The sequence below is a fragment of the Lonchura striata genome, chromosome 14, assembly GCF_046129695.1.
Source record: "Lonchura striata isolate bLonStr1 chromosome 14, bLonStr1.mat, whole genome shotgun sequence".
Taxonomy (NCBI): domain Eukaryota; kingdom Metazoa; phylum Chordata; class Aves; order Passeriformes; family Estrildidae; genus Lonchura; species Lonchura striata.
In genome coordinates, this window is record NC_134616.1 from 954,666 (window position 1) to 971,459 (window position 16,794).

General features: G+C 57.1%; 1 protein-coding gene across 1 annotated transcript in view; it reads left to right on the forward strand.

Annotated features, from left to right (window-relative positions):
• The first annotated feature begins 9,334 nt into the window (after positions 1–9,334).
• Positions 9,335–16,794, forward strand: part of PCDH19 (protocadherin 19) — a 58,552-nt gene continuing 51,092 nt past the window's right edge. Inside the window, exons 1-2 of the mRNA XM_021528487.3 lie at positions 9,335–11,490; positions 14,448–14,775. Coding sequence (XP_021384162.2) covers positions 9,350–11,490; positions 14,448–14,775 — 2,469 coding nt within the window. The 5' untranslated portion in view covers positions 9,335–9,349. The remainder of the gene's footprint in view (positions 11,491–14,447; positions 14,776–16,794) is intronic.

Here is a 16,794-nt window from a genome sequence, read left to right on the forward strand (position 1 = left end):
TACTTTTCCCTCTATTTCCTTCCATTAGCCACCAACCATTTACTCCAGGCAGAGCTCTGTCCCAGGGAAACACCCAAGCTGGATGTGGAGCAGCAGGCTGGGTAAGTGCTGGATAAGATAGCACTGCTGATGGAATGAGATGAGATGAAGTGTGAAAATCAGAGGCACTGGGAGATGGAAGATGCTACCTGTCATATTATCTCTATTTCTTATGAAAAAAGGCAGAAAGCTGTTTCTATCTGATTTGTGGTCTTCTGTCCAGGGTATTGCTTGCTCCAGGACAGAATTTGGCCTGCAGAGCAGCGAGGAAAGTTCATAGCATTGGCAACAACACTGTGTGATTCAGGAGTGAGCCCTTAAACAAGATTATTACTCATTTTACCAGGCACAGCTATCCATTATGGTTAATAAAACACTGCATAAGTGATTCTCAGCCTGATCCAGACAATATATCTTGTGGCCCAGCTGGGCTCACTTTTACCCTGAGCCTCACCATCAGGATATGTTGGCACCAGCAGACACCGAGAGATTGGTACCTGATGGCACAGACAGCCAAGATCTGCCTCTTCCCTTCCAAAGGGATGAGTGATGTGAGATGCTGGATGGTTCTGCTGCCACCTCCCCAGCACGTCCTTCTCTAAAGGACAGGGCTGTGCTGGCTGTTGTTGTCCCAGGGTTCTGGGGAGGAGGCAGACACTCCCCAGGCTGGGCACCCTTCACCCCTGCTCCAGGGCAGCTGGTGGCCTCTTGAGGGACAGTGCTTTGTGCTTTTGCCCTGCTGGAGCAGCAGCTGCTGCTTTGGGTGTCCACATCAGATGTCTCACCATCCCAGGGCCATGAGTGCTGCCTGCTGGGGCAGGGGAGGAGGAGCAGCCTGGGCTGCAGGAGGAAGGCTTGGTTGTGGCACTCCTGGTGGAAATGAGGCCCAGGAACTTGTTGTGGAGCTGCACCTGATGCAGGGATGGTGACACAGCTGCCTCCACATGCCTGTGCTGCAGGAGGATGGAGCCCAGCCTGGCTGCATGCTGCCCTTTGTGCTCAGCACTCCACCTGCCCTGCCAGGCACTGGGAACAGCTCGAGGAGTGCTGGGACAGCAGCAGGAGCTGGTCCCTGCCAGGATGCTGTTACCCCACAAATAAGGAGCAAGCCCTTGCTCTGCAGCGTGCTGGTGGCAGGCTGGGGGGCTCTGCTCCAGGCCATCCATCTGGCATCTTTTTGAGACACTGAACTCATTTTTCCACCATGCCAAAACAAATCCTTGCAGACTATTAATCACTGGCTTGGAACAGCATCCACCCAGGTTCAGTTGTGATAAGATATGCCAGCCCTTGTCTGACATCGTGTAGCCATTTCAAGAGGACATAATTACAGCAATTGTTAGGTATTTTTCTAGCTGCTTCTGCCTTCTCTCCCAGGTAATGCTATGTGAGGAATCACTTTCCCTGACATCCTCAGCTCAAACACCACAGCTCACCCAGCTGTGCTGTGGTGCAGGAACATCAGGCTCACTGCAGATCTCAGTTAGACGGGTGAAAATGACCCACATGGCAATGCTGGGGGAGAGCTGGGGCTTTGACTGGGTGCATTCTGCAGTTTCCCTGTGTCTGCAGTTGCAGAAGTGGTGGGGATGCCAGAGAGGAGGGAACTGTACCAGGACTGGTGCCTGGGCTGCCAGCTGCTGGGTGTGGGATGCAGTGTTGAAATGCCAAAGTCAAAACCAGCGAGGAGCCAGAGCCAGGTTCCCTGACGTGGGCACCTCGGTGGGATGGAGCTGGAGCCTGGTCTCAGCCCCACGGCTGCTTCTCAGCTGCTGCTGGATCTCCATTGGCAGCTCTGGAGCCAGGACAAATTGCACAGCTGAGGAATGCTGCTGAAATCCCCCAGCTGGCGCTCAGCGCTGCAGCAGGAGGCTGTGTATCCCAGAAATGCATCCTGCCTGTGCCGGGAAGGAGCCTTGTGGCTCAGGGGCAAAGGCAGATGAATGTTTGGGAGCTCTCAGCCTTCTGCCAGTGCCAGGTATCTCGCTTGTGCTGGAAGAATTGCAGTGTCTCTGACCCCTTGCGTGGGGTCAGCAGCAGACTAAGTAGGAATGCAGGAATAAAGGGGGAGAAAAGTAGAAAGGGAAATGCAGAGCAAGTGATTTAGCTCTGCCCATGAGTGTTTTGAAAGATGGGAAGGGTGTTGCTGGAGCGGCAGTGCGGAGTTGGCTGAGCTCTCTGTGTTATCTGTGAGCTGCTCAGCCTGAGACACTGCGCTGCTCTGCTCCACTAAATCACTGTCTTTGCCCAGGTGTCTTTATTCCCCGACCTTCACAATCTGTTTGTCCATGCGGGGACCTGGAGACCGAATTAAGATGTGCCGTTCGTGAGCAGGGCAGAAAGAGCAGAGATTGTCCCATCGCCTGGGCTAACCTTCACGGGCAGGCGGATCTCCTGCGGGGCGAGGTTTGGCTGCTGCCGGTCCATCGGTGCCCGGGGCCGTCTGCCGCTCACCTGTGCGGGACAGGGGCGGCTCCGGCCCGGGCGGCTCCCGCATCCCCCGGCGCTGCTCCGCTCGCCTCCGGCCGGGCCAGCCGCGCACATCCCACCCCGGCCTTCATCGCCTGCCCTCCTCCTCCTCTCCCCTCGCCGCTTTTAATCTTCGCCTAACGCGTTGTGCGGGCATTGCAGGGCACTTAGCGCGCCGTGATGTGTGTTCGGGACCGGGCTGGAAATGCGGCTCATTACCTGGAGTCGGGAATATTAAGCGCTTTTCTCTGTTGGCCATTTGATCACAAGGTTATCCTGTTTGATGGTTTTATACCCTGGAATTGATTGCAGGGGAAATATTTAGCCAGCATGGCTGGAACGTGTGTCTCCCCACAGGCTGCCAGGCGCAGGTGAGCTACTGCACCGTGGGGAGCCACTCCGGGGGTGATCAGCAGCCCCCTTCAGACCTTCAGGCCATCTTTTCTTGCAAGATATGGGATTGAATCAAGCAAGCTGCAGGTTTTTTGTGTGATTCTGCAGCAGCCAGTGGGACACAGCCCAGTAAGGTGCGGGAAAGGCTGTATCACTCATTGCAGCCCCCTGAATCATGCAGCATCTTTACTTCGTGTCTCAGGTCCAGGGAGACCCTGCAGCACCTAAAGGGGCTATAGGAGAGCTGGAGAGGGATTTGAACAAGGGCATGGAATGACAGAGCAAGGGGAAATGGCTTCACACTGACAGAGGATAGATTTAGGTTAGATATTAAAAAGAAATTCTTCCCTGTGAGAGTGGGGAGGCCCTGGCACAGGATGCCCAGAGCAGCCATGGATGCCCCATCTCTGTGAGTATTCAAGGACAGATTGGACAAGGCTTGGAGCAGCCTGGGATGGTGGAAGGTGTCCCTGGCTGTGGGGAGGTTTGGAACTAGAAGATCCTCCAGGTTCCTTCCAGCCTGTTCTGTGGTGCTGGCTGCCCTTCCCTGCTCTTGCCCCGTGCAGGTTCTGGCAGGCAGCTGCCTCCCAGCTCCTCGCTGTGCCCTGGGCTGCTTTTGTTTACACAGGCTGTGCCTGCCTGGCTCCTCAGGTGCCTTCAGATGCACCATTGGCTCCTTTCTCCCCACTCCCCACGCTGGGCTGCCAGGCAGGCTGTGCAAATTGGGAGTGGGTCCAGCAGGCTTCCTCTGGACTGACACCAGTTTGGAGCAGGGAATTAGCCCTGCACCTGTCACTTTTATAATATAGGCTTTAAATCTGATTATGACTGCCTGTCTGGCTCTGCATTATGTGCTTCGTGATTATTCAGCATTATGTAATCTTCGATAAAAGATGCTGCATCAGTAAAAGTGAATTAAACTATTGAGTGATAGGAGTTTATCGGATTCCTCAGAGTGATGTTGTCCTCTCTTTGGCACTTTAACCTCTTCAGTGCAAGGAGTGTGCCAGACTCTGCCCTTGCTAACAGCCAGGAAACCCTGCTGACTTGGGTGGAATTGCAGGAATACAAATAAAGTTAGATTTCAGCTTAGAAAGACAGTTTTTTATAGTCTAAAGACTCAATATTTTACAGTAGCAGTCTCTTATCTGCATTATGTGCAAACTGCTAACAGAGTTACCCAGACAGATGTCTGCAAGGCCTGCAGATGCTCAATAAGGTTTGGCTCTCAGACAGGGGATGGGCAGAGCTGGCTGGCATCTCCTTACTCCAAACCTTCTTGAGAATGGGCACTGAATTCCCATGAGATAAAAAAGAAAAAAGTCTTTAAATCTGAGCTGAATACTTTGTCTCATTTCCCAAACACTCCCCAAAATATAAAAACTTGTATTTTTCTCCGTTTAGGACTTCCCTTTCTCATCACACAGTAGATGTTTCTTGGCTGAATGGTCTGGGGATTTTGCTCTGAATTTTTCTATTTCTTCATTTCCTTTTTCTATGCTACAGGTTTTTTCTTTTTCTACTTCACTGTGATATTAGAAACATTTCAAGGGGAAGAAAAACCACAAACCTAAACTGTAACTCCTGACACCAGATACTTTGAAAAGCTTTCAAGTTGTGCAGAACTAGATAAGCAAAAAAAAAGGAAAAAATAAACCTACATCATTTATTTTACTTCACCTAGTAGCTAAAAGAAAAGGTGCTGGAAAGGGGAAAAAAACCCAACACTTCAGAACCGAGAAACTAAAAGAAAGGTTCTGAAAAATTAAAAAGATAAAGTTTCTCTTTGATGCTTAAAACAAGTTTGAAATTTTCAGACTGTGGTGTGCATGTGGTCCCCAGTTCTGCAGCGAGCTGGGTGCTGGGTGTGGTTTGCTCCCCCCTGGCTCCAGCTGAGGAGGAGTGGGGGGCTCCAGGGGTGCAGGGAGCCGGGGGAGCTGGGCTGGGAGGGGACAGAGCAGGCACTGAATGCCCCAGCCCAGGAGAGGCAGGGATGTGAGCAGGAGCTGCTCAGGGGGCAAGGGCCAATCCCCTGCTCTTCCTTTCCCTCATCCCTGCACAAGGAATGTTTAATAACGCCCCCTGATACCTTAATTTTATATATATGTTTCAGATGCCGAGATTTACTTTTTGGCAGGGATGAGGGCTGGAGAAGAGTCATGACATTAGCGTTCAAACAAAGGGCTGCAAGCTGTACCTCTTGCCTGTAATTCAAAGCTTTCCTCACTCGACAGCGCGGGCAGAGCAGGATCTCTGTTCCGTGCTGCCCAGCCCCAGCAGTGAGGAGGGTCAGTGACAGGTCCTGGTGCCATCCTGCTCCTCCTGTGGCCCCCGGGCTCCAAGGGGGTGATGCAGCTCCCCAGCAGCAGCAGCAGGTGGGGCTTGCAGGGCCAGCTCCTGCAGGGATTTGGCCAAAGGCAACGTGGCACCACCGTGCCAGCAGCCCCTTGCTCCCAGCCAGGCCACCAGGCAGCGATGCTGAGGGCAGCATCAGGTGCAGTGCAACAGGAGCACTGGGGCTGGATAAGCTAATTGTGTTGCAAGGAGTGGAGCGAAGCTTTTACATTTCAGAGCCAACGTGTGGCATCTTTATTAATGTGCCTACTTGAGTTCCCTGGGACGCGATGTTTTCTCCTTCCCCTGGCCATCCATCTGAACTGATAACAGGACTATTAATCCATTTTGTTGACAGCACGCACAGACCTCCAGTGAGGCAGGAGATGGGGAAGAGGTGGGGCTGCAATCGATGCTTGTTTTGCTCCGAAGGGATCCCGTCACAGCCTCTGACAAACGGAGCAGGAGCTGGAGGTGAGCAGATGGAGTGCTGGCCAAGGCTGCAGGTGCTGGGTGGCTGACCAGCTGTGGCCTCTCCCTGGTCAGCTGCAGAGCATCCTGCAGGAAAGCACTGAGAGAGGAGATGTTCTACAGAAGCCAAACCTGGAGACCTGGTGCTCCAGGGCACGCCACACTGTTCAGCTTCTACACCCAGCAAGCTCATATCAGTTACTGACCCACTTCTAATCCCCCTTCATACCCACACAGAGGAGAAGTTTCTCTGATTTCAGGCCCTTTTCAGCCCTGCCTGGCCAGGAGGTGACTGGCACACCAGCCATTATTTGTGATTTCCTTTATAGCAGCAGAAATGCATATATGCAATAAATAAAGAAATGCAGATCTTTTATAGGTGTGATCCATAAGGAAATATTTCAGTGCAAAAAGAGCTGGGAAATGAGGTGCATCCCTGCCCAGCTCTTGCTCCTTTGCCCAGCCCCTGCCAGTAGCTGATCCCAGGCGCCTTTATATTCAGACTGATCCTGTCTGGTTTTAAATATCTCGAGCCACAGAATTTTCTCCCTCCAGGGAACCACGTCGTAGTCTCATAATTTTCGCTGTCAGCAGAGGGGATTTTTTCCCCTGTGACATTCAACCTAAATGCTCAATTTCTTCATTTCCTGTCATCCCTTCTGGTGGTGCCCCTTGTACTCCATTAAATAATTCCTTCCCTCCCTCTCTATTTACTCCAACCAGATCTGTAAGGCTCTTAGTTTGTCTCCCCATGGACAGCTCTTAACCAAGCAATATATATATTTAAGCCTTTTAATCTGCTTTCAGAAATCAGTCTCTCCGTGCCTTTGATCATTTGCGTGGCTTCCCTCTGAACCGCCGCCAGCCCGCCCGTGCCGAGGGAGCCGCTCGGCCGCACCTGAGCCCCGCAGCGCCTCCCGCGCCCTCGGGCGTGCGGGGCCCGACCCGCCGGGCTGCTCCGTCCCCGCTGCCCTCACACACCGCAGCCTCCTGCGTCCCCCCTGCTGACCCCAGGCCTTTCCCCGGGCGTCGCTCTGGATCTTGGCTCGGCTCGGCTCGGCTCGGCCATCGCTGCCTGCCCTGCTGTCGCTCCGGCTCGCCTTTGCGTCCCAGCCGCGCTCGCTCACATCTGTCCACGGCACAGCTCCTCTCGCTGCTTCCTGCCCATATTTCTAATCTCACTAGGCCCTTTTTGTGTTAATTTTCTATGCTTGCTGGAGCTCACAGCACCTCCCAGTATAGCATCATCTGCCAAATTCATTAATGTGTAGTTTACTCCCTCTTTCCAGGTCATTAATGAGGGTATTAAATGAGAGCAGCCCTAACCTAGATCCCTGCAGTACCCCATAAACACCTCCCCCTGCTTCTAATTACCCTTTGTTTATGATCCCTCAGCCAGGTTTTCAATCCACACGGCACAGTTCAAGTCATCAGAATTAATTTTTTCATGGAAGACTTCGGCAGGGCTTTGCCCCCTCGTGCCGTCCCCACCTGCCAGCCCTCCATGTCCCACTGCCGCTCCCCCGTGGGTCCCGGTGACCTACGCTGCTGCTTTCCGGAGAGAAGGAGCGCCTGGCAAAGGCTTTTTCCTCTGCCGGCTTCTGTCCCGCCGCTCTGGAGGGGCCCTGCGGGAAGAAGGGGGCTCCCCTCGGCTGTCCCGGGCTACCGAGTCCCGCCTGGACGGGGGACAACTCATGGCGTGGTGTCCCCGGAGGGATGCTATCCCGGGGGATGCAGTCGAAGGGCGGGTGCTGTCCGGGACCGGCGCCGCTGGAGAGGTGGTGTCCCCGGCCAGGCGGGATGGGGTCACGGGGACGGCGTCTCTGAACGGATGCTGTCCCTGGCGGCAGCCGGTCTCCCGGTGTCCTGGGGTCTCGGTGTCCCGTGGTCCCGGTGTCCCGGTATCTCGCTGTCCCGATATCCCGGTGTCTCGTTGTCCCGGTATCTTGGCATCCCGGTGTCTCAGTATGCCGGTATCTTGGTGTCCCGTTGTCCCGGTGTGCCGGTATCCCGGTGTCCCGCTGTCCCGGTATCTCGGCATCCCGGTGTCCCGCTGTCCCGGTATCCCGGTGTCCTGCTGTCCCGGTGTCCCGCTGTCCCGGTATCTCAGCATCCCGGTGTCCCGCTGTCCCGCTCTCCCGCTGTCCCGCTCTCCCGGTGCCACCCCCCGCGCGGCCGCGAGATGGCGCCCTTGTGCCTGGAAAGGCGCGGCGGGGCCCGACGGCGCGGCCGGGCCGAGCCGAACCGGGCGGGGCGGGGCAGGGCCGGGCCGGGCCGGGCCGAGCCGGGCGAGGCGGGGCAGGGCCGGGCCGGGCCGGGCCGAGCCGGGCGAGGCGGGGCAGGGCCAGGGCGAGCCGGGCCGGGCCGGGCGGGGCGGGGCAGGGCCGGGCCGAGCCGGGCCGGGCCGGGCGGGGCGCGGCCCGGCCCTGGCGTCTGTTCCCGATGCCAGCCACCTAATGGGACCCGTGCCGCGGCAGATGCAGCGGAGCCCCGGCTGCCCCCCACCCCGCCCCAGGCCGCCTGACCGCTGCCGACGGGCGGGCTGCGGGGCGCTTTGCCGACACCGGCCCCTCTGAAACCGAGCCGCGACCCGCCGGGGGTCCTCCCGGTGTCACCTTCCCTGTCCAGAGCCCCCGGGACCCTGCGGACGGCACGCGCGGAGGCGGGAGGTAGGCACGGGCACACGCACCGGGAACGCTTTATTTCATTGTCAGCAGGACACGGTACCGCGGTGGCTTCTCCAGGGATCAGCACGGTGCAGCGAGCGCTGCGGGGCTGGAGCCTCCCGGGGGCGTTGGGCGGTCCCGGGCCCCGCGCCGGCTCCCGGGAACACTGCCCAGCGGGCGGGGTCCTCCTGCCCCAGAGGCTTCAGTCTCCACTGAACGGGCTTGGGCGCTCCGCGGGACCCGGCGGTCCCCGCGCTGCCCGCGGAGATCCGCCACCGCCCAGTGCGCACTCGCTAAAGAAGTAATAGCCGGTGACCGCGGCCGCGGAGCCAAACCACCACTGCATCCTCAGCTCCCGGGCAGCGGGACGGTCTCAGCGGGGCGGGGGAGCAGGGACAGCAGGGACAAAAGGGACAACGGGCTCCCGGCTCGGGCAGCGGCTCCGCTCCGCTCCGTGCCCGCTCCGCTCCGCTCCGCTCCCGTCCGCGCCGCCGGCCCCGCCCCGGCCCCGCCCCCGGCCGGCGGCGCGCTCCCATTGGCGGCGGCGCGGCGCGCCGGTCCCGCCCCCGAGCGCCCATTGGCTGCGGCTGGGCGCCGCCCGCCCCCGCGCCGGCCGCCCCCGCGCCGCCCGCCGGCGCTCCGGACTGCGGGCAGTGGCGTGCGGCCGCCGCAGCGAGCGCCGGCGGCAGCGGGCTCCGCTCGGCTCGGCTCCGCTCGGCTCGGCTCCGCTCGGCTCCGCTACCGCTCGGCTCAGCGCCCCGCTTCTGCTCCCGCACCCGCTCGCCATGCCCGGCCCTTCCGCGGCGCCGCCGGCACGGAGCGCCTGAGCGGACGGCGTTGGCGTGTGCGCGGGGGAGCGCGGCTCCGGTGCCCGCAGCCGGCCGGCCGCCGCCGGGGCAGCCCGGCGGGCGCTGCCCGCATGAGCGCGGCGGGCCCCTGAGGCGCGCGGCCGGCGGCCGTCGGGGCGCGGCGCGGCCATGGGGGCTCTCCCGGCGCTGCTGGCGGCCGCCTTGCTGTGGGCCGGCGCCGGGGCCCTCGTCAACCTCAAGTACTCGGTGGAGGAGGAGCAGCGGGCCGGCACGGTGATCGCCAACGTCGCCAAGGACGCCCGGGACGCCGGTTTCGTGCTGGACCCCCGGCAGCCCGCCGCCTTCCGGGTGGTCTCCAACTCGGCCCCGCACTTGGTGGACATCAGCCCCGGGTCCGGGCTGCTGGTGACCAAGCAGAAGATCGACAGGGACCTGCTATGCCGACAGAGCCCCAAGTGTGTCATCTCGCTTGAGGTGATGTCCAGCTCCATGGAGATCTGCGTGATCAAGCTGGAGATCAAGGACCTGAACGACAATGCACCCAGCTTCCCCACGGACCAGATCGAGCTGGAGATCTCGGAGACAGCCAGCCCCGGCACCCGGGTGCCCCTGGAGAGTGCCTACGACCCGGACTCGGGCAGCTTCGGCGTGCAGAGCTATGAGATCACCCCCAACGACCTCTTTGGGCTGGAGACCAAGACACGGGGTGATGGGTCCCGTTTTGCTGAGCTGGTGGTGGAGAAAAGCCTGGACCGTGAGACCCAGTCCCACTACAGCTACGTGATCACAGCGCTGGATGGCGGCGACCCGCCCAACTTTGGCACAGTGGAGCTGAGCATCCGCGTCATCGACTCCAATGACAACAACCCGCTCTTTGAGGAGCCAGCCTACACCGTCAGCGTGCCTGAAAATGCCCCACCGGGGACGCCGGTCATCCGCCTCAATGCCTCTGACCCCGACGAGGGCACCAACGGCCAGGTCCTCTACTCTTTCCACAGCTATGTCTCTGAGAGGGCCCGGGAGCTCTTCCAAATCGACCCCCAGAGTGGCCTCATCACGGTGAGCGGTGCCATCGACTATGAGGAGGGCCACGTCTACGAGCTGGACGTGCAGGCCAAGGACTTGGGGCCTAACTCCATCCCTGCCCATTGCAAAGTGACCATTAGCGTGCAGGATGCCAACGACAACCCGCCCCTCATCAACCTGCTCTCTGTCAACAGCGAACTGGTGGAGGTGAGCGAGAACGCCCCGCCGGGGTACGTCATCGCCCTGGTGCGCGTCTCGGACCGCGACTCCGGGGCCAACGGGCGCGTGCAGTGCAAGCTCCTGGGCAACGTGCCTTTCCGACTGCAGGAGTACGAGAGCTTCTCCACCATCCTGGTGGATGGGCGGCTGGACCGGGAGCAGAGGGACCAGTACAACCTCACCATCCAGGCCAGGGATAACGGCATCCCTTCCCTGCAGGCCACCAAATCCTTCACCGTCAAGATCACCGATGAGAACGACAACCATCCCCACTTCTCCAAGCCCTATTACCAAGTCATTGTGCAGGAGAACAACACCCCAGGGGCCTACCTCCTCTCGGTGTCAGCCAGAGATCCTGACCTGGGCCTCAATGGCAGCGTGTCCTACCAGATCGTGCCCTCCCAAGTCAGGGATATGCCTGTTTTCACCTATGTCTCCATCAACCCCAACTCTGGAGATATCTATGCTTTGAGGTCCTTCAATCATGAACAGACCAAGGCCTTTGAGTTCAAGGTCTTGGCAAAAGATGGGGGTAATCCCTCTCTGCAGAGCAATGCCACCGTCAGGGTGATCGTCCTGGACGTCAATGACAACACGCCCGTGATCACGGCCCCGCCGCTGGTCAATGGCACGGCGGAGGTGTACATCCCCAGGAACGCGGGGGTTGGCTACTTGGTGACGGTGGTCAAGGCAGATGACTATGATGAGGGTGAAAATGGCAGACTTTCCTACGAAATGGTGGAAGGAGACAGAGGATTTTTTGAGATCGACCAGGTCAATGGAGAGATAAGGACCACCAGAGCCTTTGGGGAGAATGCCAAAACAGCCTACGAGCTCATCGTGGTGGCTCATGACCATGGGAAAACATCTCTCTCGGCTTCTGCCTTGATTTTGATATACCTGTCTCCAGCCCTGGATGCCCAGGAGTCCATAGGATCTGTTAACCTCTCCTTGATTTTCATTATTGCCCTGGGGTCTATTGCAGCCATTCTTTTTGTCACCATGATCTTTGTGGCAGTCAAGTGCAAAAGGGATAACAAGGAAATCAGGACCTACAACTGCAGGTAAAGATACCTTTGTTTACGTGCACCTGCGGGTCTGCTTTGATTTTTGCCATCGCGGTTACTTTTGCATTTGCTGCCGGATACTTGGGGTGGTGAGGAGGGGTGGATTTGCCTCAGGAACAAACCTGAGGTTCCCTGGAACAAAATTTCTTGCAAAGCTTTAAGAAATCGTTCCCTGCGAGGAGAGCGGAGTAACGAATCGACTTAATTGTGCGGCTCGGCAATCTGTTGCAGCATCCCCGATCCTCCGTGCTCCTTCGCACCGAGCCGGGAGGGAGGACGGCTTTCCAGGGGCACGGCTGTTGCCCAGGGCAGCCCCCCGTGCCCAGCGCAGCTCCGCGGGCTGGCGAGCGGGGAGAGCCCGGGGCGAGCGGGGAGAGCCCCCCGGCCACCGCAGCATCCCCGCGGCAGCCGGCGCGGTGGCATCGCCGAGCCGAGCCGCGCTGGCCGCTCAAAGGAGCTATTGTGTGCCCGCTGCGGCTCCTCGCCACGGCCCCCGAGCCCGGGGCGAGCGGCGGAGAGCCGGGGCGAGCGGCGGGGAGCCGGGGCGAGCGGCGGAGAGCCGGGGCGAGTGGCGGCGGAGAGCCCCGGGCCGGCTCCGGAGCGGGCGGGGATGGGGCCGGGGGTTTTTGCTGCTCTCTCCCGTTTTGCCCTGGCTGGGCGAGTGAGTGCTCCGAAATGCCGGAGGGGAGGGCAGCCTGGAGCCGCTGAAAGGCTGATCGGGGAAATCCAGTCCCCTGAATATGTAACAGCCTGGCGATTATTGTCTCTCTTTTACTATTCTCTGTGTTACACAAGTTAGGAGACAAATGCTAACCACACATGAATATCAATCAGATGCCATAAAAGAGCAGCTGCAATGCCTCATAAATGGTTTAATCCTGTTACTAGTGAAATAGCCATGACTTCTCCATTCCTTCGGCACCGAGTCGTTTCAGAGAGGAGGGATGGAAATTAATTTTGCTCTACCTTGGAAACGCACGCTCGCCCCCGGCAATTCGGCGGCGCGGGGGGATGTGCGGTCTTTAAAGTTTTATTTACGCAGAAATAATGCCGGAGAGTCGGGGCATTGTACCCCGTTTTCACAGCGTAAAGTGCGTATATAAGCCTTTTTGCTCGATGGGGGAAAAATCATCTGCAAATAAAGGTCGGTCTGTGCTGTATTATGGGATGTCTAGCTCCAAGTGAAAGCTCACAGAGCAGATTTCTTGCCAGCTCGGCCCATTAAAAGGGGATAGGACCTGAATGGATAAAAATCATGTTGTGGTGGTGCCCCTAACAGCTACCCACATACGTATAAACCCTGGGTTTACTGTGACGGCTTAGGGATTAATGAAGTGCGGTTTAATTAAATAATTGGTCAATAGAGAAAGGACAGAAAAATGAATGCCCGCGGGGAAATAATTGGGCTCTCGCATTGCCAAACTTAAACATTTAGGTAAACAAAACAATTAAAGCTTCATCAAGCATTGTTAGACGAGTCAGCAGCATATAGATTGTTGGCACAACAGAAACCCCTGCCTTCCTGTGATTTATTTGCGCGCTCAGGGGGTGCTGGGGCTTTATCAGTGTGTGTCTGAGCAGGAGGCAGCTGCAGAGCTGGGGGAGCACCAGGCAGGCTCAGATCGTGGGGCACCTCTCCCCACGCCTCCAGGCTTTGCAGTGCCTTGTGTCAGAGATTCTTCACAAGAGCTGCTGGAGACTCTTCAAGTGACGTGTTAATTTATGAGGCACATATGAGAGCTGTTCGACTTAGTGGCATTTTCATGCTCAGGCAATTAGCTTCCTGGAACAAGAATATTTGTCCAAGATTTGCCTTTCCAGATAAACGGAATTATCTATTCATCCCGTTGTTTCTGTTGCAGCTATTGGATTTTTTTTTTTTTTCAATGCTGTTATCGTAACAAGAAGAGGAGCAAAATCCTGACTTTCAAATGTGCATTTCTGACTGTGCATAGCATTTGATGTGCTTCCCTAGGAAATACCAAGTTGCCCAGTGCTGTGCATGTACAAATTCATGGCAGGGACTGTTGTGATGCTCACTGTGGGAAGATGAGCCACAGTCACTGTGAGCCGAGCAGACCCAGCTAATGCAAGGTGCAGATAATTTGTCATTATTTGCTTGGGTGGTGTTTTGCAGTAACTTTTTTCCTCTGGTGTTTTGCAGAAGGCAAACAAGGCACTTCGTCAGTTGATTCTTTTGGCAGGTGGGAAGGAAAGGCAGAGAAAAACAAGCTTGCAGTAAAATAAAAAGGTCAAAAAGGATCATTTTTCTTTACAAAACACACGGTTGTTGTTCTCTGTTTGAGAAGGTGAAAGCATTTCCCAGCAGAAGGGGATATGCATGTCAGTGTGAGGCAGGAATGGAATTTAGTTGGAGAAAAGATCAGGTATGATCAGGAGACAGTCAAAACACCAGCAATTTAGATAAAGCATTAATAAACAAACAGCCTTTGGAGTGTGAGAGAATTGAGCTTGCCAGCTAGGACTGCTTCTGGGTCTGCTTTATTTACTGCTATGGAAAACAAACTGGGGGAAAAAATCTGCTATTCATTTTGAGTTTTCATTATGGGGACCAAATTAAATCGCTTTTAAAATCCTTATTATGCATGGAAATGAATGCAGGTACCCTTTTCAGTTCATGGATTTTAACATCTCCATTTTTCTCTTCTGCAGGCTGGACTTTACTTCTAGTAACTAAATATCAGCAATTACATACACTAGATCAAACCAGAAGCATTCTTCCTTCCCATTTTTTTTACATGTTTGACCTGAAAACGTTATACGTATGAAAATAAGCTAAAGACGTGTGTGCCACCAGACCCAAACATGACGTAACGTGCATGACTCAGAAGCCCACATGGAGACGGGGGCCAGGCCCTCTGGGTTCTGCACGGGAACGTAGCGGGGCAGGGTTGGGGATGCTCTCAGCTTCTCATTTTCCCTCTGTCCCCCAGAATCGCCGAGTACTCCTACGGGCATCAGAAGAAATCGAGCAAGAAGAAGAAGATCAGCAAGAACGACATCCGCCTGGTACCGCGGGACGTGGAGGAGACGGATAAAATGAACGTTGTGAGCTGCTCCTCTCTCACCTCCTCCCTCAACTACTTCGACTACCACCAGCAGACGCTGCCGCTGGGCTGCCGCCGCTCCGAGAGCACCTTCCTCAACGTGGAGAGCCAGAACAGCAGGAACGCGGGCTCCAACCACATCTACCACCACACCTTCACGGGGCAGAGCCCCCAGCAGCCCGACCTCATCATCAACGGCATGCCGCTGCCGGAGGTGAGCGCCGGGCAGCGCCGTGCCCGGCTGGCAGCTGCGGGTTCTGCCGAGCTGCTGCGGCGGCTCTGCGGTGCCAGCGCCACCAGGACGGGGAGCTGGGCACAGGGGGACTGCTGGTTCTTGTGCTGGGCACAGGGCTGCTGGTTCTTGTGCTGGGCACAGGGCACTGCTGGTTCTTGTGCTGGGCACAGGGCACTGCTGGTTTCTGTGTGCTGGGCACAGGGGGACTGATGGTTCATGTGCTGGGCACAGGGCACTGCTGGTTCATGTGCTGGGCACAGGGCACTGCTGGTTCTTGTGCTGGGCACAGGGGGACTGATGGTTCATGTGCTGGGCACAGGGCACTGCTGGTTTCTGTGTGCTGGGCACAGGGCACTGCTGGTTCATGTGCTGGGCACAGGGCACTGCTGGTTCATGTGCTGGGCACAGGGGGACTGATGGTTCTTGTGCTGGGCACAGGGCTGCTGGTTCTTGTGCTGGGCACAGGGCTGCTGGTTCTTGTGCTGGGCACAGGGGGACTGCTGGTTCATGTGCTGGGCACAGGGCACTGCTGGTTCTTGTGCTGGGCACAGGGCACTGCTGGTTCATGTGCTGGGCACAGGGCTGCTGGTTCTTGTGCTGGGCACAGGGCACTGCTGGTTCTTGTGCTGGGCACAGGGGGACTGCTGGTTCTTGTGCTGGGCACAGGGGGACTGCTGGTTCATGTGCTGGGCACAGGGGGACTGATGGTTCATGTGCTGGGCACAGGGGGACTGCTGGTTCATGTGCTGGGCACAGGGGGACTGATGGTTCATGTGCTGGGCACAGGGCACTGCTGGTTCTTGTGCTGGGCACAGGGGGACTGCTGGTTCATGTGCTGGGCACAGGGCTGCTGGTTCTTGTGCTGGGCACAGGGGAGTGCTGGTTCTTGTGCTGGGCACAGGGCATTGATGCCTCTGTGTGCTGGGCAGGGAGGGTTTTGGTGGCTTGTGTGTGCTGGGCAGAGCACACTGATGGTTTCTGTGTGCTGGGCAGAGCACACTCTGTGATTTCTGTGTGCTGGGCAGAGCACACTGATGGTTTCTGTGTGCTGGGCAGAGCACACTCTGTGATTTCTGTGTGCTGGGCAGAGCACACTGATGGTTTCTGTGTGCTGGGCAGAGCACACTCTGTGATTTCTGTGTGCTGGGCAGAGCACACTGATGGTTTCTGTGTGCTGGGCAGAGCACACTCTGTGATTTCTGTGTGCTGGGCAGAGCACACTGATGGTTTCTATGTGCTGGGCACCGCAGGGGGAGGCAGTGATGCAGGATGGGCAGGGGGCAGCAGCCAGCACTCACCTGTGGGTCTGGAGCAGCCCTGATGTGTGGCAATGGGTGGATGTTTGGTCCCCAGACACTGCAGAGAGGCTCACAAGTGCCCAGGTGGGGATGGCCAGGCCAGGCTGTCTGCACGTGGCCGGGAGGCTGGAGGTGGCTGCTTGGCAGGAGGATTCTGAGTGTGGCGATGCTCAGGGGAGGAGACACTTGCCTTCACAGAAGTTTTTCTAAAAGGCTGTTGGAAGCCGTGCTGGTGGCTGCTCCTCTGCAGGCAGCTGGCTGTGCAGACCGTGCAGGATGCCCCATTGTCACCACCTGCACCCCTGGCACTGTGCAGGGCCCTGGCTGGCATGGGAGGGATGTGTGGTACCTGCCGAAGGCAGGGAAAGGGGCCGCTCTGATCCACGCCATCCTCATCAGTTTCTTCTAATTCTTCGGCTTTCCTGTACATCACAGGCATCATTTAACTTTGCTTGTTTGTCTCTCTTTGAATTATTGTTTGGTTTTAAGCAAAACAATCAAAGGTTTGTCATGTTTCCTGCTTTGAACAGAATAACAAAGCTGAAAAAGCAGCTGAAATATTTATGGCTCACTCTGTTTTGTGTTCAGTGTGCTGGTGTAAATGCAAAATGCTGCTGCTGAAGGCAGTGGAGCTGCTTCAGATTCATCCTGGAGCTGCAGAGAGCTGAGCCTGGCTCTCTGCAGGGCTGCTGGAGAGGGC